At 35.7% G+C, this 20,819-nt stretch overlaps 1 protein-coding gene across 1 annotated transcript in view; it reads left to right on the top strand.

Annotated features, from left to right (window-relative positions):
• The window catches only part of SCAPER (S-phase cyclin A associated protein in the ER), a 478,259-nt gene that overhangs the window by 135,227 nt on the left and 322,213 nt on the right, over positions 1–20,819 (top strand). Inside the window, 2 exon segments of the mRNA XM_047736200.1 lie at positions 13,612–13,767; positions 20,430–20,572. Coding sequence (XP_047592156.1) covers positions 13,612–13,767; positions 20,430–20,572 — 299 coding nt within the window.

Genomic DNA, 20,819 nt, shown 5'->3' with positions numbered 1-20,819 from the left:
TCCCATTCCATAGGTTGCCTTTTAGTTTTGCCAAATATTTCCTTCACTGTGCAGAAACTTTCTATTTTGATGAAGTCCTAATAGTCTATTTTTGCTTTTGTTTCCCTTACCTGAGGAGGCATAGCTAGTAAGAAGGTGCTATGGCCCATGTCAAAGAAGTTACTGCATGTAATCATCACTAAGATTTTTATGGTCTCACATTTAAATCTTTAGTCCATTTTGAATTTGTGTTTGTGTATGGTGTAAGAGTGTGTTCCAGTTTCATTCTTTTGCATGTTGCTCTCCAGTTTTCCCAACACCATGTGTTGAAGAGGCTATCTCTTTTTTCCACTGGATATTCTTTCCTGCTTTGTCCAGATTAATTGACCACATATTTGTTCATTTCTGGATTTTCCATTCTTTGATCTATGTATCTGTTTTTGTGCCAGCATCATACTGCCTGATCAGTACAGCTTTGTAATATAGCTTGAAGTCTGGAATTGTGATGCTTCCAGTTTTGCATTTCTTTTTCAAGATTGCTTTGGCTATTTAGGGTTTTTTGTGGTTCCATACAAATTTTAGGATTGTTTGTTCTAGCTCTGTGAAAAATGATAGTGTTATTATGATCGGGGTTGCATTAAATGTGTGGATTGCTTTGAGAAGCTTTATTTTTATTTTTAAATTTTTTAAAATTTAAATTCAGTGTTGTTAACATATAGTGTATTAGTTTCAGGGTGCTTTGAGAATCTTTTAAATTTGTTGTATTCCCAGTAGTTTATTTTTGCTTTTGTTTCCCTTGCCTCAGAAGACATACCTAGAAAAATGTTACTTCAGCTGATGTTTGAGAAAATGCTGCTTTATTTTCCTCCTTTAAGATTTTTATGATTTCATGTCTCATATTTAGATCTTTAATCCAGTATGAGTTTATTTTTGTGTATGATGTAAGAAAGTGGTCCAGTTTCATTCTTTAGCATGTAGCTGTCCAGTTTTCCTAGCACCGTTTGTTGAAGAGACTGTCTTTTTTCAATGTATATTCTTGCCTCCTTTGTCAAAAATTAATTGATTGTATAATCATGGATTTATTTCTGGGCTCTTCTTTTGTGTTCCCTTGATCTGTATGTCTGTTTTTGTGTCTGTACCATACTGTTTTGATTTCTACAGTTTAATATTATATCTTGAAATCTGAGTTTGCAATACCTCCAGTTGTTCTTTTTCAAAATTGCTTTGGCTATTTGTGGTCTTACATGGTTCCACACAAATTTTAGGATTATTTATTCTAATTGTGAGAAAAACATTCTTGGTGATTTGATAGGGATTGCATTAATGGGTAGTATGGATATTTTAACAATATTTCTTCTCCCAATCTAAAAGCATGAGTATCTTTCCATTTGTTTGTGTCATCTTCAGTTTCTTTATCAATGTTGTATAGTTTTCAGAAGGTCTTTGACCTTTTTTGCTAAGTCTGTTCCCAGATATTTTATTATTTTTGGTGCAGTTATAAATGGGATTATTTTCTTAGTTTCTCCTTCTGCTACTTTATTATTAGTGTATAGAAAGCAACATATTTCTGTGTATTGATTTTGTATCTTGTGACCTTACAGAATTCATTTATCAGTTCTAGTAGTTTTTTTGTGAAGCATTTAGGACTTTCTATATATAGTATTTTATTATCTACAAGTAGGGGATGTTTTACTTCTTCTTACCAATTTCTTTTTCTTGTCTGATTGCTGTGGCTAGGACTTCCAGAATGAAAGCAATGAGAATGGACACCCTTGTCTTGTTCCTGATCTAAGGGGAAAAGCTCTCAGCTTTTACCATTGAGTGTGGTGTTAGCTGTGGATTTTTCATAGATAACCTTTATTATGTTGAGGTGTATTCCCTATAAACCTACTACTGTTTTTAGAGTTTTTACTCTATGGATTTGTACTTTATCAAACGCTTTCTTTCATCTGTTGAAATGATCATATGATTTTCATCCATTTTCTTGAGGGGTGTATCAAGTTGATTGATTTGTGCATATTGAATTACCCTTGCATCCCAGGAATAAATCCCACTTGATCATGGAGAATGATTTTTTAGTGTATTGTTGGATTCATTGATATTTTATTGAGGATTTTTGCTTGTGTGTTCATCTGAGATACTGCCTTGTAAGTCTCTTTTTTTTGTAGTGTCTTTATCCAGTTTTGGTATCAGGATAATGTTGGCCTCATAGATTGGATTTGGAAGCTTTTCTTACTCTTCTTCTTTTTTTTTAATAGCTTGAGAAGTATAGGTATTAACACTTCTTTAAATGTTTAAATTTCATTGCTGGTAATCAGTCTGTTCAAATTTTCTATTTCTTCCTGCTTCTGTTTTAGTAGATTATAGATTTCTAGGAATTTATCCATTTTTTTCTTTCTTTTTTTTTTTAATTTTATTTTTATAAACATATATTTTTATCCCCAGGGGTACAGGTCTGCGAATCACCAGGTTTACACACTTCACAGCACTCACCATAGCACATACCCTCCCCAATATCCATAACCCCACCCCCCCCTCCCAACCCCCCCCCCCCCCATCAACCCTCAGTTTGTTTTGTGAGATTAAGAGTCACTTATGGTTTGTCTCCCTCCCAATCCCATCTTGTTTCATTTATTCTTCTCCTACCCCCTTAACCCCCCATGTTGCATCTCCTCTCCCTCATATCAGGGAGATCATATGATAGTTGTCTTTCTCCGATTGACTTATTTCGCTAAGCATGATACCCTCTAGTTCCATCCACGTCGTCGCAAATGGCAAGATTTCATTTCTTTTGATGGCTGCATAGTATTCCATTGTGTATATATACCACATCTTCTTTATCCATTCATCTGTTGATGGACATCTAGGTTCTTTCCATAGTTTGGCTATTGTAGACATTGCGGCTATAAACATTCGGGTGCACGTGCCCCTTCGGATCACTACGTTTGTATCTTTAGGGTAAATACCCAGCAGTGCAATTGCTGGGTCATAGGGTAGTTCTATTTTCAACATTTTGAGGAACCTCCATGCTGTTTTCCAGAGTGGTTGCACCAGCTTGCATTCCCACCAACAGTGTAGGAGGGTTCCCCTTTCTCCGCGTCCTCGCCAGCATCTGTCATTTCCTGACTTGTTAATTTTAGCCATTCTGACTGGTGTGAGGTGATATCTCATTGTGGTTTTGATTTGTATTTCCCTGATGCCGAGTGATATGGAGCACTTTTTCATGTGTCTGTTGGCCATCTGGATGTCTTCTTTGCAGAAATGTCTGTTCATGTCCTCTGCCCATTTCTTGATTGGATTATTTGTTCTTTGGGTGTTGAGTTTGCTAAGTTCTTTATAGATTTTGGACACTAGCCCTTTATCTGATATGTCATTTGCAAATATCTTCTCCCATTCTGTCAGTTGTCTTTTGGTTTTGTTCACTGTTTCCTTTGCTGTGCAAAAGCTTTTGATCTTGATAAAATCCCAATAGTTCATTTTTGCCCTTGCTTCCCTTGCCTTTGGCGATGTTCCTAGGAAGATGTTGCTGTGGTTGAGGTCGAAGAGGTTGCTGCCTGTGTTCTCCTCAAGGATTTTGATGGATTCCTTTCTCACATTGAGATCTTTCATCCATTTTGAGTCTATTTTCGTGTGTGGTATAAGGAAATGATCCAATTTCATTTTTCTGCATGTGGCTGTCCAATTTTCCCAACACCATTTATTGAAGAGGCTGTCTTTTTTCCATTGGACATTCTTTCCTGCTTTGTCGAAGATGAGTTGACCATAGAGTTGAGGGTCTATTTCTGGGCTCGCTATTCTGTTCCATTGATCTATGTGTCTGTTTTTGTGCCAGTACCATGCTGTCTTGATGATGACAGCTTTGTAATAGAGCTTGAAGTCCGGAATTGTGATGCCACCAACTTTGGCTTTCTTTTTCAATATTCCTTTGGCTATTCGAGGTCTTTTCTGGTTCCATATAAATTTTAGGATTATTTGTTCCATTTCCTTGAAAAAAATGGATGGTACTTTGATAGGAATTGCATTAAATGTGTAGATTGCTTTAGGTAGCACAGACATTTTCACAATATTTATTCTTCCAATCCAGGAGCATGGAACATTTTTCCATTTCTTTGTGTCTTCCTCAATTTCTTTCATGAGTACTTTATAGTTTTCTGTGTATAGATTCTTAGCCTCTTTGGTTAGGTTTATTCCTAGGTATCTTATAGTTTTGGGTGCAGTTGTAAATGGGATGGACTCCTTAATTTCTCTTTCTTCTGTCTTGTTGTTGGTGTAGAGAAATGCAACTGATTTCTGTGCATTGATTTTATATCCTGACACTTTAGTGAATTCTTGTACAAGTTCTAGCAGTTTTGGAGTGGAGTCTTTTGGGTTTTCCACATATAGTATCATATCATCTGCAAAGAGTGAAAGTTTGACTTCTTCTTTGCTGATTTGGATGCCTTTAATTTCCTTTTGTTGTCTGATTGCTGAGGCTAGGACTTCTAGTACTACGTTGAATAGCAGTGGTGATAACGGACATCCCTGCCGTGTTCCTGACCTTAGCGGAAAAGCTTTCAGTTTTTCTCCATTGAGAATGATATTTGCCGTGGGGTTTTCATAGATGGCTTTGATAATATTGAGGTATGTGCCCTCTATCCCTACACTTTGAAGAGTTTTGATCAGGAAGGGATGCTGTACTTTGTCAAATGCTTTTTCAGCATCTATGGAGAGTATCATATGGTTCTTGTTCTTTCTTTTATTAATGTGTTGTATCACATTGATTGATTTGTGGATGTTGAACCAACCTTGCAGCCCTGGAATAAATCCCACTTGGTCGTGGTGAATAATCCTTTTAATGTACTGTTGAATCCTATTGGCTAGTATTTTGGCGAGAATTTTTGCATCTGTGTTCATCAAGGATATTGGTCTGTAGTTCTCTTTTTTGATGGGATCCTTGTCTGGTTTTGAGATGAAGGTGATGCTGGCCTCATAAAATGAGTTTGGAAGTTTTCCTTCTATTTCTATTTTTTGGAACAGTTTCAGGAGAATAGGAATTAGTTCTTCTTTAAATGTTTGGTAGAATTCCCCCGGGAAGCCGTCTGGCCCTGGGCTTTTGTTATTTTGGAGATTTTTGATGACTGTTTCAATCTCCTTACTGGTTATGGGTCTGTTCAGGCTTTCTATTTCTTCCTGGTTCAGTTGTGGTAGTTTATATGTCTCTAGGAATGCATCCATTTCTTCCAGATTGTCAAATTTGTTGGCGTAGAGTTGCTCATAGTATGTTCTTATAATTGTCTGTATTTCGTTGGTGTTCGTTGTGATCTCTCCTCTTTCATTCATGATTTTTTTTTTTTTTTAAATTTTTTTTATTTTTTCAGCATAACAGTATTCATTATTTTTGCACCACACCCAGTGCTCCATGCAATCTGTGCCCTCCACAATACCCACCACCTGGTGCCCCAACCTCCCACCCCCCACCCCTTCAAAATTCCCAGATCGTTTTTCAAAGTCCATAGTCTCTCATGGTTCACCTCCCCTTCCAATTTCCCTCAACTCCCCTCTCCATCTCCCCTTGTCCTCCATGCTATTTGTTATGCTCCACAAATAAGTGAAACCATATGATAATTGACTCTCTCTGCTTGACTTATTTCACTCAGCATAATCTCTTCCAGTCCCGTCCATGTTGCTACAAAACTTGGGTATTCATCCTTTCTTTCTTTCTTTCTTTCTTTTTTTTTTTTTTTTTTTTACAGCTTTATAAACATATATTTTTATCCCCAGGGGTACAGGCATGCGAATCGCCAGGTTTACACACCCCACAACCACAGCACATACCCTCCCCAATATCCACAACCCCACGCCCTCTCCCAACCCCCTCCCCCCATCAACCCTCAGTTTGTTTTGTGAGATTAAGAGTCACTTATGGTTTGTCTCCCTCCCAATCCCATCTTGTTTCATTTACTCTTCTCCTACCCCCTCAACCCCCCATGTTGCATCTCCTCTCCCTCATATCAGGGAGATCATATGATAGTTGTCTTTCTCCGATTGACTTATTTCGCTAAGCATGATACCCTCTAGTTCCATCCACGTCGTCGCAAATGGCAAGATTTCATTTCTTTTGATGGCTGCATAGTATTCCATTGTGTATATATACCACATCTTCTTTATCCATTCATCTGTTGATGGACATCTAGGTTCTTTCCATAGTTTGGCTATTGTAGACATTGCGGCTATAAACATTCGGGTGCACGTGCCCCTTCGGATCACTACGTTTGTATCTTTAGGGTAAATACCCAGCAGTGCAATTGCTGGGTCATAGGGTAGTTCTATTTTCAACATTTTGAGGAACCTCCATGCTGTTTTCCAGAGTGGTTGCACCAGCTTGCATTCCCACCAACAGTGTAGGAGGGTTCCCCTTTCTCCGCGTCCTCGCCAGCATCTGTCATTTCCTGACTTGTTAATTTTAGCCATTCTGACTGGTGTGAGGTGATATCTCATTGTGGTTTTGATTTGTATTTCCCTGATGCCGAGTGATATGGAGCACTTTTTCATGTGTCTGTTGGCCATCTGGATGTCTTCTTTGCAGAAATGTCTGTTCATGTCCTCTGCCCATTTCTTGATTGGATTATTTGTTCTTTGGGTGTTGAGTTTGCTAAGTTCTTTATAGATTTTGGACACTAGCCCTTTATCTGATATGTCATTTGCAAATATCTTCTCCCATTCTGTCAGTTGTCTTTTGGTTTTGTTCACTGTTTCCTTTGCTGTGCAAAAGCTTTTGATCTTGATAAAATCCCAATAGTTCATTTTTGCCCTTGCTTCCCTTGCCTTTGGCGATGTTCCTAGGAAGATGTTGCTGTGGTTGAGGTCGAAGAGGTTGCTGCCTGTGTTCTCCTCAAGGATTTTGATGGATTCCTTTCTCACATTGAGATCTTTCATCCATTTTGAGTCTATTTTCGTGTGTGGTATAAGGAAATGATCCAATTTCATTTTTCTGCATGTGGCTGTCCAATTTTCCCAACACCATTTATTGAAGAGGCTGTCTTTTTTCCATTGGACATTCTTTCCTGCTTTGTCGAAGATGAGTTGACCATAGAGTTGAGGGTCTATTTCTGGGCTCGCTATTCTGTTCCATTGATCTATGTGTCTGTTTTTGTGCCAGTACCATGCTGTCTTGATGATGACAGCTTTGTAATAGAGCTTGAAGTCCGGAATTGTGATGCCACCAACTTTGGCTTTCTTTTTCAATATTCCTTTGGCTATTCGAGGTCTTTTCTGGTTCCATATAAATTTTAGGATTATTTGTTCCATTTCCTTGAAAAAAATGGATGGTACTTTGATAGGAATTGCATTAAATGTGTAGATTGCTTTAGGTAGCACAGACATTTTCACAATATTTATTCTTCCAATCCAGGAGCATGGAACATTTTTCCATTTCTTTGTGTCTTCCTCAATTTCTTTCATGAGTACTTTATAGTTTTCTGTGTATAGATTCTTAGCCTCTTTGGTTAGGTTTATTCCTAGGTATCTTATAGTTTTGGGTGCAGTTGTAAATGGGATGGACTCCTTAATTTCTCTTTCTTCTGTCTTGTTGTTGGTGTAGAGAAATGCAACTGATTTCTGTGCATTGATTTTATATCCTGACACTTTAGTGAATTCTTGTACAAGTTCTAGCAGTTTTGGAGTGGAGTCTTTTGGGTTTTCCACATATAGTATCATATCATCTGCAAAGAGTGAAAGTTTGACTTCTTCTTTGCTGATTTGGATGCCTTTAATTTCCTTTTGTTGTCTGATTGCTGAGGCTAGGACTTCTAGTACTACGTTGAATAGCAGTGGTGATAACGGACATCCCTGCCGTGTTCCTGACCTTAGCGGAAAAGCTTTCAGTTTTTCTCCATTGAGAATGATATTTGCCGTGGGGTTTTCATAGATGGCTTTGATAATATTGAGGTATGTGCCCTCTATCCCTACACTTTGAAGAGTTTTGATCAGGAAGGGATGCTGTACTTTGTCAAATGCTTTTTCAGCATCTATGGAGAGTATCATATGGTTCTTGTTCTTTCTTTTATTAATGTGTTGTATCACATTGATTGATTTGTGGATGTTGAACCAACCTTGCAGCCCTGGAATAAATCCCACTTGGTCGTGGTGAATAATCCTTTTAATGTACTGTTGAATCCTATTGGCTAGTATTTTGGCGAGAATTTTTGCATCTGTGTTCATCAAGGATATTGGTCTGTAGTTCTCTTTTTTGATGGGATCCTTGTCTGGTTTTGGGATGAAGGTGATGCTGGCCTCATAAAATGAGTTTGGAAGTTTTCCTTCTATTTCTATTTTTTGGAACAGTTTCAGGAGAATAGGAATTAGTTCTTCTTTAAATGTTTGGTAGAATTCCCCCGGGAAGCCGTCTGGCCCTGGGCTTTTGTTATTTTGGAGATTTTTGATGACTGTTTCAATCTCCTTACTGGTTATGGGTCTGTTCAGGCTTTCTATTTCTTCCTGGTTCAGTTGTGGTAGTTTATATGTCTCTAGGAATGCATCCATTTCTTCCAGATTGTCAAATTTGTTGGCGTAGAGTTGCTCATAGTATGTTCTTATAATTGTCTGTATTTCGTTGGTGTTCGTTGTGATCTCTCCTCTTTCATTCATGATTTTATTTATTTGGGTCCTTTCTCTTTTCTTTTTGATAAGTCTGGCCAGGGGTTTATCAATCTTAATAATTCTTTCAAAGAACCAGCTCCTAGTTTCGTTGATTTGTTCTATTGTTTTTTTGGTTTCTATTTCATTGATTTCTGCTCTAATCTTTATGATTTCTCTTCTCCTGCTGGGTTTAGGGTTTCTTTCTTGTTCTTTCTCCAGCTCCTTTAGGTGTAGGGTTAGGTTGTGTACCTGAGACCTTTCTTGTTTCTTGAGAGAGGCTTGTACCGCTATATATTTTCCTCTCAGGACTGCCTTTGTTGTGTCCCACAGATTCTGAACGGTTGTGTTTTCATTATCATTTGTTTCCATAAATTTTTTCAATTCTTCTTTAATTTCCTGGTTGACCCATTCATTCTTTAGAAGGATGCTGTTTAGTCTCCCTGTATTTGGGTTCTTTCCAAATTTCCTCTTGTTATTGAGTTCTAGCTTTAGAGCATTGTGGTCTGAAAATATGCAGGGAATGATCCCAATCTTTTGATACCGGTTGAGACTTGATTTAGACCAAGAATGTGATCTATTCTGGAGAATGTTCCATGTGCACTAGAGAAGAATGTGCATTCTGTTGCTTTGGGATGAAATGTTCTGAATATATCTGTGATGTCCATCTGGTCCAGTGTGTCATTTTAGGCCTTCATTTCCTTGTTGATCTTTTGCTTGGATGATCTGTCCATTTTAGTGAGGGGAGTGTTAAAATCCCCTACTATTATTGTATTCTTGTTGATGTCTTTCTTTGATTTTGTTATTAATTGGTTTATATTTATCCATTTTTTTTATGTTGTCCATTTGTTCGCATATAATTTTTCATGGCATATTCTTAAAATCCTTTGTATTTCTCTTGTGTCTGATTTGTTTCTGATTTTGTTTGGAAAAAAAAATTTTTAATGTGTCCGTCTAAAGGTTTACAATTTTGATGATCTTTTCAAACAACCAGCTCCTGGTTTTACTGATCTCCTCTATGGTTTTCTTAGTTTCTATTTAATTTATTTCTGCTTGTAATCCTTATTGTTTCTTTCCTTGTACTGTTGTTTATTTTGTTTGTTGTTCTTTTTCTAGGTCATTTAGGTATAAGTTTAGGTTGTTTATTTGAGCTTTTTCTTGCTGCTTGAGGTAGGTCTATATTGTAATCGTCCCTCTTAGGAGAGCATTTGTTGCATCACAAAGATTTTGGACTGTTATGTTTTCACTTATCTCTAGGTATTTTTAAATTTTCTCTTTGATTTCTTGGTTGACCCATTCATTGTTTAGTAGCATGTTATTTAACCTCCTTATTTTTCTGTTCTTTCCAGAATTTTTTCTTGTGTTTGATTTCTAGTTTCATGGTGTTGTGGTTGGAAAAGATGCATGGCATGACTTTAGTCTTTTGGAATTTGTTAAGACTTGTTTTGTGGCCACAACTGATGTTTGGATTCAGTTATCTATTTCTTGATGATTGTATTCATTGGAACTCATCAGGTCACTGCTTCTGTCTCCTGGACTATCTGCTTCTCCTGAAATATGTATTTCAGATAATGCTATCACTAATTTCCCATTAACTTAGACTTGGGAAAGTTCTGATCATTTACTTTGATTCACTGTTGTTGTTATTGTTGTTTTGAGTAATTCTTTTGTATATAGCAAAAAGATAAGCTGATCTTTTTTACTTCTTCCCCCATTTCCCATGTATATACTCAGCTAAAGATTCTATAGTTCTTTAGTTTCTCATGTGTTTTTATCATAACTGTCACCAGGTGTTTTTTTTTTTTTTTAATCTCCCTCCTAAATATTTGTAGTTGGTATGCTTGCCTTTTTTTCCCTTTTCCCTTTAAATTAATCTTTCTGCAAGATATTATTGTATTACCTCTTTTCTCAAAAACTTTCAGAGACTTTCGTTTATCTTCAAGTCTTAGTATAAATGCATTTCCCTAGCTTTCTTTAATATTATTTTATACTAAGAGTAATAGCCATCATTATTATAGAAATTGTTTTCATTTTAAAGAACTGAAGCAATATAGCAAGAGCAACTCAAAATTCCACCTCAGAAATAGCCACCAAAGACATATACCTAATGGCGAATACTGTCCAGACATCTCTCTAGAATAATATTCAGATGGCATGAATATGTAACTTAAAAAAAATAGAATTATACTATAAATGATACTTATGAATAAGAAGTATTAAACTTGATTTTATTTCCATTTTAAGAGATGGAAGTAAAATGGCAGTAAAATTGAGGGAATTTTTGATTTGTAATAAATGTTTCTTTCTCACAAAAGGCATTGTTTTAATAATTTCTTTTAAGGTTATGAAAATTATGAAGAATTCAGAGTTTAGAATGCTTATATTTACTACACTCTATTTCATTGTATAAAGTTTTGAGGAAACTAGCACTACCATTTCTTTCTATTGTCCTAATCTCCTCCCAACAATTTTTCATAGTTTTATTGTTTTTACATTGTTAAGATAGATAACATTTATACTTTGTTCTGAAATTATAAATTCCTTAGTGTAGTTTTCCTTCTGTATATAAGTGGACTTACAGCTTCACTCATTCTCCATTTATGAGTTGTTTGTTTTGACTTGTCTCTGGTTGGGTGGATTTTATTAACAAGTGATTTTGTCAGGAAGAACTTATATATGCTCTATTCCTTGAGTTCTTCCATATCTAAGGATGTGGGATTTCTGTCTGAATACATTTTTGCTAGAGATCAGGTTCATGGTTCATAATGTTTTTCCTTCAAAATTTTGTAGACTTTATTTTCTTCTAGCATTAACTACTTCTGGGGAGAAGCCTGAGGCTATACTGAGTTTTCCTCCTCTCCTTCTTGTAGGTGATTTGCATTTACTGCTTGGAAGCTTACATTTATTCTTCTTCCTTAGCATTTTATAATTTAATAAGATTTAATAAGGATATTCTTGGTATTAAACATTTTTTCATGAAATAACATGTGCTCTTTCAATTTTCAGTTTGCTTTCTTTTTTCTCCCCATAGAAAGTTTTCCATATTATATGTTGGAATATTTTATTTTGTCTTTTTTGTTTTCAAAGATTTTATTTACTTATTTAATTATGAGAGAGTGCACATGAGTGGAGGGAAGAGCAGGGGGATGTGGAGAGGGACAAGCAGGCTCCATGTTGTGTGTAGAACCTGGAACTGGAGGCAGGGCTTAATCCCAGGACCCTGAGATCATGACCTGAGCTCTAAACCAAGAGTCCAGTGCTTAACTGACTGAACCACCCAGGTGCCCTTTTCTTTCTTAACTATAGATATTATTCATCCTTGTATTTGGCCATCTTGACCTGTTCATTATATTCAGAGCTTATTACTTATACATAAATTTTCATTTTAGTTCTGCATTAACATTGTTAATGCTATGTTAGCATTACATAATGTTAATGTTAACATTAAGACTTGCCTCTATTAGTGATATCATTTTTTGTCATTTTTATTTGCTCCATGCTTTTTCTAATTCAGTGATAGAGTTAATTTTGTCCTAACTTTGTTTCCTTAGCTTTCTAATCTTTTATTGTTTTGTTCTCTTACCATTTTTTTGCACCTTTAAATTCAGGGTTTTTTTTTTTTTTTTTTAACTTCTTTTATATTAAAAAGTTTGCCGAGGGAGTTTTCTGGTTTTCCTTTGGTTATGTTTTCTTCTAGACTGGGTTTTTTATTTTTCTGTTAACTTCTGTTCTGTTTACTTATTTATAGCTTTATTGAGATATCATTGCCATATTGAAATTGTATATATTAAGGTTTACAGCATGATGTTTTAGTATACACATACATTGTGGAATGATCACAGCCTAGCTAATTAACATATCGGTCACCTCTACTTAATTACCATTTATGTGTTTGCATATGTGCTGAGAAAATTGAAGATCTATCTTCTTAGCAAATTTCAAGTATTTTTAAGTGTCATCACCATGCTGTACATCTCTAAAACTTACTCACTCATCTTGCATGATTGAAACTTTGTACCCTTTGACCAACATCACAGTTTGAAATTTTTACCCAACTTTTGCACACTCTTCCCTCTAACTTTAGTTTATTTTGTCTATATTTATTTTGTCTATAGCATTAAGTCCCATTCCTTTTTCTTTGATCTTGATTATGCTTAACATGTGAGCCCTGATGTAGTATGATTCCTTTTCCTTGAGTATAGCTGTTTGTCTTATACTTTCAGTACAGTTTGAAAGATGGTTATGTTATTATCCTACTTTAAAAAGTGACCACGTGGCAAGGGGGTTGGGACATCTTCGTTAGACTTATTTCAAACTGTCTTGTCTGAGATTTTTTAACATGTCTCATGATAGGTTTTATTCCACCAGCATGGATTCCTGGAGTCTGTACTTCTGTCAGAGTCAGTCTACCATTTCACTGTAGTATGCCTTCACTCTGGCTTTCAAAAATGAGAAATTTGATCCCAACCAACTCTTTCCAGCTTTATCTTTCACTAAACTTTACTCATAAAAACTATGCTTTCTAGAAAAACTTGGCTAGTAAGTATCAGCATATGTGAAGTTGAGGATGTCATAGATACTTTACTACGTTGTTCCTAATTGTCACTTATTTGCTATATGTTGAAGAAAAATGATTTATTGCTTATTTTAAGTTTGCTTTCCCAAGTTCATTAGAATAACATGTATGTACCTATTTAAATCTTAATATAACTTATATAATTGCAAATTATAATTAATTAAGTAGAACTTTATGTTTTTTTAAGAATCTTGATTTGTTTCTTAACTTAAGATCTGCCACTAAAATATTTATTCTAAATCAATTCTTATGCCTTTGGGTTTCTTACATACACTGGATTACTATCCATTTTTGAGGCAAATATTAAAAGAAAAAAGCTGTTTTGTTTTATGCCTTATTAGTAGTTTATATTACTATCAAAGACTGCTGTTAGGTTTCTTATTTTTGTGGTGTGTCTTAGAATTAACTTGATTTGATACTCACTTTCTTTGTTTTTATTGAAGGTAAATGAAATTGCCTTCATAAATACCCTTGAAGCCCAGAATAAGCGCCATGATGTCTTATCAAAATTGAAGGAATACGAGCAGAGGCTTAATGAGTTACAGGAAGAACGTCAGCGAAGACAGGAGGAAAAACAAGCACGTGATGAAGCTGTTCAGGTAGAATTTTATTTGGCAAGCAGTTATTGAACACCTGCCATATCCTAGGCTCTGAGCTATGTGCTGAGGATCTAAAAAGGATTAAAACCTAGTCTTGACCCAAGGGTGCATGGTTTGCTACAGCATTCTGGAAACATGAAGTCTGATTGCCAAAAGACAATGTGTATTCCTTCAGATAAGATAATCAGTGTTTTCATCAATATGGAGCAGTCATAGAGTTTGAATGTCTAGTCTCAACCAGGTGAAAGACTAAATTGCTTTGGACAGATTATTTATATTTTGCTAATTGTGTTGCATAAGAATATTCTCCTACCATTCCACACAAAAGGATTGTGTTTGAACCAGTATATATAGCCTTATAGATCTGGGCAATCTTTATGCTCATGACAAGGAATACCTGTCCTTTATTGGGCAGTATCATCGGATACTTTTGATTGCTTAGCTTTTGTCCTCTGTGGTTAAATCCCAATTTAGCTACCATTTCAGAATAGGAAGAAAGGTCAACACATAAATTGTACTGATATTTATAAACTGTTTTAGATTTTGACCATAAGACTTTATGGCGGTAGATAGTCTTGCCCATAAGACTTTATGGCAAGTGTGCGTTCTGAATTCAAATTATATTTGTGTCAAAGACTGTATTAGAAAAATAAATGTTTTTAGAGGAGGAGGATTTTTTTTTTTTGAGGTAGAAAACATCCTCAAATGTGGACATTCATCTAGATGTAAGATTCAAGCTACATTTTCTTCACACTGAAAAGATGGTATGACTCCAAATTTGCTTTTGAGTAGAGGTCCACAGAGAGATTTTGAGGCCACAGAAATACTCAATTTTGCTTAGAAAGAAGATGTATTCTCAGGGCTATATCCATGACTTGGCTTTTCTACTCAGATTGCAAACCAAATACAGTTACCATCTCTTTTAGCGGTTGCTATGGCACATTAAGACCAACACTTAAGCAAGTGAAGTAGTGTAGGAAATACATGATTATGACATATTTATTCATACACATATAAGCATATACATATATATAAGCATACACACAAACACACACCCACACCTACACACATTTTACCTTTTACAGCCAGGGTTTAGAAAAACTAAAAAAGAAAAGAAATGAACACAAATTTAATTTCACTTTGCCTTGGAAAAGGATATATTTTACATATATATGCGCATGTACAAATACACATATATATATGTATATGTACGAGTACTCATATACAGCCGTGTATATGTATGTATATATATTTGCTGTATATGACTCTTACATGGTTATTCAAATATAATGACATTGTATGATCATTCATATATTGTTTATGATTATGCAAATGAGTATTTTGATCTCTGTTCTGGACTGTTTCTGCTTTGCTGTTTCTCACCTGTGTCATGATTGTCAGCAGCAGCCAGAGTAGGCCAAGCCCACATGGGATGAGAAGGCCAACCTCATGGGCTGGAAGTACTACTTACATGGTGATTTTTCTGGGTGGCATGGGTTATCAGAGTGGGTGCAATGGCCATGACTCCCAGAGAAGTGTGGCAGGCTGTTCACTTGTAGGGCAGCAAACCGAAAGCTTGGGCTGGAAGTCCAGCAGGGAATCCAGTACCAGAGTGGCCTTTGATGTCAAGTGTTGGTGCACGTTTCCATCTGGAACCTTGACCACCTGCATGCCAGCTGCAAGGGCCGCCTCCACGCTGTTAGGAGTGTCTTCACAGGCAAGGCACATTTCCTTGAGAAGAGGAGGAAAAAACCTCTTTTGCACAGGCTAGGAAAAAGGACTTGACATTTAAAAAAATTTTTTTAATTTTTTTATAAACATATAATGTGTTTTTATCCCCAGGGGTACAGGTCTGTGAATCGCAAGGTTTACACACTTCACAGCACTTACCTAGCACATACCCTACCCAATAGGACTTGACATTTTTGATGTTGGAAAAGTTCACTGATAATATGTAGCATATATATAACTAAAATTTTTTTAATGTGTAGTCATTACTAGATGTGCAAGGCACTAATGCCCCAATTTCTTGAGATAAAATAATATTAAGGTCCTCTGTCTACTTTCACTACTTTAACATTTTAGCATTCCCTTAAACGGTTACAGGCAATTGTGATCCTTCTTTTTGTACGTAAAATACTAAGAATTATACTATATTCTCAATTTGTCATTTTTCTTATGTAAATTATTGGTTAGTTTGAAGTCCAATTTCTTTAGATATTCTGCCATTCCTTTTGCCCTAATCATTTGAATTATAGGCCTAAAATGGTAGGGATTTGTATTATCCATTCTTAGGCTGCCATAAACAAATCCCTGACTATAAAGGAAAGTATGTGAGTGTTTCAGAGGTTTCAGAAGGCTAAGAATTAGACATCTTTCTAATTCATTATTTGTATGTGATTAGATTTATAATGCATATTATTTTATAAAGTTATGCTTCATTTAACAGATAGTTATGGAACTCCTGTCCTGTATGAAATGCTTATGTGGGGTACCAAGTTTCTTTTATTTAAAAAACTTAAATTTTAGAAAGGAAAATAGTAGCTGAACTTACCGATTTTGTTCATTAACTATAGTTACCAATTATCTTTTTCCATTAATTAAAAACAAAAATTGAAAGACTGAATACTGTTTGAAGTCCAGTTATTTCTTCTTATACATCGTTGGAGTATATCTTACATACATGAATAAAATCAGCAAGTTGATGTTATATGGAGTCAACTTGGCTACATTGCACATACACATAAAGTATATATATACACATATATTATTTATAAGACCATTTTATAATTTTTGAAAGTGTATTTTTAAAGCTTTTGGTTTTATAAAATATGAAGTGAAAAGTTCTGGTTTAGTTTTTTATATTTAATGCCTAAGCCTTTTGGATTTTATTGTGAAACATGTTTTCAGACATAATACAGATTTTTTTTAAGCTTTTCTTTTAATTTCAGTTAACATATAGTGTTATATTAGTTTCAGTTGTACAATATAGTGATTCAACAATTTCATACATCACCCAGTGCTCATCATAAGTTCATAAGTGCCCTCCTTAATCCCCACCACCTATTTCACCCATCCCCCCGCACTGGGGGTACCCCAACCCATCCCCCCCGGTAACTATCATTTGGTTCTCTGTAGTTAACAGTCTGTTTCTTGGTTTGTCTCTTTCTTTTTCCTTTGCACATTTGTTTCTTAAATCCCACAGATGAGTGAAATCATATGGTATTTGTCTTTCTCTGACTTATTTCACTTAGCATATACTTTCTAGCTCTATCCATGTCGTTGTAAATGGCAGAGTTTTATTCCTTTTCATGACAGAATAATATTCTGGGATGTGTGTGTGTGTGTGTGTGCATGCACGTGTGTGTGTGTGTGTATACCACATCTTCTTTATCCACTCATCAGTCAGTGGACACTTGGGCTGCTTCCATATCTTGGCTATTGTAAAGAATACTGCTATAAAAATAGAGGTGCTTGTATTCATTTGAAATAGTGTTTTTCTGTTTTGGGGGTAAATACCCAATAGTGACATTGCTGGATCAGAGGGTAATTCTATTTTTTTTTAAAGATTTTATTTATTTATTTGACAGAGATCACAAGTAGTCAGAGAGGCAAGGAGAGGAGGAAGCAAGCTCCTGGCTGAGCAGAGAGCCCACTGCAGGGCTCGATCCCAGGACCCTGAGATCATGACTTGAGCTGAAGGCAGAGGCTTAACTCCCTGAGCCACCCAGGTGCCCCATGAGAGTAATTCTATTTTTAACTTTTTAGGAATCTTCATACTATTTTCCAGAATTGCTGTACCAGTTTGCATTCCCACCAACAGTGCAAGAGCGAGGCTTCCTTTTTCTCCACATCCTCACTGACACCTGTTGTTTCCTATGTTTTTGATTGTATTCATCCCCATTTCCCAGGTAGCTCACACAATCTCTCCCTGGCCACACTGATCTAGGTTCTTCTAACTATTACTTATATAGCCTTGTGCAAGTCATTTTGCCTTAGAGAGCCCCAGTTTGTCGTGATGTCAAAACTGCTTATATGAGTAAGGACTTAGCTAAGTGTTTAGCATAGTAAGTGCCCAATAAGTGACAGAAAAAAATAATAAAACGGTTCCTGTTTAGAGAACACTGAGAAGGCATGAATACTTCTAATACGTAATTACACTGACAACAGTAACTTCATACCTACAACAAACCCTATCTACCCCAGTGGAAGAAAATATTTTTAAATTCATAAGCCAAAAAGTCCCTACTTATTTTTGTTTTGGGTTTTTTTTTGGTGGGTAGGGGGGTCCAGGACAGGAAGGGACTGGGAATTAGAGAGAATGCACTGATTTCAGGAAGGTGTGTGTGGCAGATTACAGATTGCTGGAGACATGCGGTTAGGTTTTTAAATATATTCTTTATGTCGGGTATACTATACACAAACTGGTTATAGTTATTTTACAGTACTAGGTAAGCATAATATGTGGAAACTTGTGTTGCTCTCTAAGATCTCAAAAACTCTTTAAGACTAAAAACAATTAAATCTGGCACAGAAAATTATCTCTAATGAAGAAAATCTAAACAAAAGAGTTTTCTCTTAAATTCAGATTTCTTTGTTGTTAAAAATGTCTGTATTGACAGCCTATGGAATGGGAGAAGATACTTGCAAATGCCATATCTACGAAGGGTTGAAATCCTATATATGTATCTTATATCTTATAAAACTCAATACCCACAAAACAAATAATTAGTATATTAGCAGTACATGAAAATATGTTCATCATTACTCAGTGCCAGGGAAATATAGATCAAAACTACAATAAGATATCACTTCACACCTGTCAGAATGGCTAAAATCAACAACACAAGAAACAACAGATGTTGGTGAGGATGTGGAGAAAAAGGAATCTTCGTGCACTGTTGGTGGCAATGCAGACTGGTGCAGGCATTCTGGAAAATACTATGGAGATGCCTCCAAAAATTAAAAATGGGGGCGCCTCGGTGGCTTAGTCTGTTAAGCGTCTGACTCTTGATTTCATGATCTCAGGATCATGAGATGAAGCCCTAGTGTGGAGCCTGCTTAAGGTTCTCTCTCCCTTTCCCCCTCTTTCCCCACTCACTTTCATGCTCTCTCTAAAAAAAAAAATCCCTATGTTTATAGCACCATTCTTTACACTAGCCAAGATAAATGGAAGCAGCCCAAGTGTCCATTCACTGATGAGTAGAAAAAGATGTGGTATATATACCTAAAATGGAATATTCAGCCATAACAAAGAATGAAATCTTGCTGTTTGCAATGACATGGTTAGAGCTAGACAGTATAATGCTAAGTGAAATAAGTCGGAGAAAGACACCATATGATTTCAGTCATGTGGAATTTAAGAAACAAAGGCGCTGAGGAAAGGAAGAGAGACAAACCAAGAAACAGATTTAACAATAGATAACAAACTGATGGATACCAGGGGGGAGGCGGTTGGGGGGATGGGTGAAATATAGGTGGTAGAGATTAAGGAGTGTATTTGTGTGGAGCACTGGGTGATTAAAATACAAATAAAAAAAGATAATAGAAATGAAAAATAATATCATTAAGAGAAACTGAAGATGTAGTAATATATACACTTTCCATGAAGAAAGAATAATAATTTCAAGATAGTCTTGATATTTACCCATAATGCTGTATTAGTAAATATGGAGGTTAATATGTTTAAAAGAATGCTGAAAGACATTGGAGATAAAAATGTCAACATGTGATTTTAACAAAACAGAATATTAGGAGCCATGATGGAAACAAAACCTCTAAAAACATGGTAGAAATTTTTTCTTAATTATGTAACAGAAAGTATCCTCATATAAAAAGTGTATATAAAATGCCAAACAGAAAAAATAAAACTACATGCACATAAAAATATATCAGTACAGCTAGTAATATGGTGATAGTCAGCAGTGTACTCCTAGTAGGCAAAAATATACATAGGACATAGTATTTTGATTATCTTCTGCCTTGATGATGATAATTACTGAAAATTTTCTATATGCCAGGCCCTCTCGTATTTTTTATGCATTATCTCATTTGTTCTTCAGAATATCTGAAGACATTAGTAGTATTGTTATTTGTCTTCCAGAAAATGAAGGCACGTTTATAATATACCGAGACCAGTGTTCCTGAGCCAGTAAATAATAAGGTCATGAAACAAAATCAGGGAATCTGACCCAGTGCCCACTCTCTTACCCACTGTGCTGTATTATGATAGCTCTTTATCCTTGTCACAGGCCCTCCCCCCACCCTGCCCCTTAACTCCTTCATGGGTGCTTAGTTAAGAAATTTGTTAACTACACTTTTTCATCATGTTCTGGCATTTCTGAAATCATCTGTGAATATGAGGGTTTAGAAGTGATTAACCACAAAATGCATGTTAGGTTCTCACAGAGTATAAATAACATAGTGTCTGCTTCAAGGAGCATTTATTCTTATAATTATGTATAACACTGATAAAGGACATATAAAAACCACATATCACTGGTACTTATTATTTTTTTTTAATTCTGAGAAGCATACCTAGTAGCAAGCCAAGTATGTCTACTTGGCTTGACATATAAATTTATGTCAAAATGGTGCCACCTTTAATTATTTTCACTTTACACTTAATTCTAATATTTTAAAACTTTTCTTTCTGATTGTAGGAACGCAAGAGAGCTCTAGAGGCAGAACGGCAGGCCCGTGTAGAAGAATTGTTGATGAGAAGAAAAGAACAAGAAGCCCGAATTGAACAACAGAGGCAAGAAAAAGAAAAAGCCCGTGAGGATGCTGCCCGAGAAAGAGCTAGGTACCTCATTTGCTGTTATGATTTTGATCCTGATGAACTTGATGTCATGAGTGGATATTCAAATCATGTCTAAAAGTAAAGCCATTTCTTGTCATGTAGATTTTTAAAGAAATAGTCACAAATACAGAAATGTACTGAATTTCAATTTCCAGGAATTACGTGATTGTACTTAAAATAGAAACCTTTTGAATCGTCCTACTGAATGAGAAACTTGATATTTCAAGATTTTTTTGATTGCAGAAAACAG

Source organism: Lutra lutra, chromosome 7 (genome assembly GCF_902655055.1).
Source record: "Lutra lutra chromosome 7, mLutLut1.2, whole genome shotgun sequence".
In the NCBI taxonomy this organism is placed as follows: Eukaryota; Metazoa; Chordata; class Mammalia; order Carnivora; family Mustelidae; genus Lutra; species Lutra lutra.
This window is presented reverse-complemented; position numbering and strand designations above follow the sequence as displayed.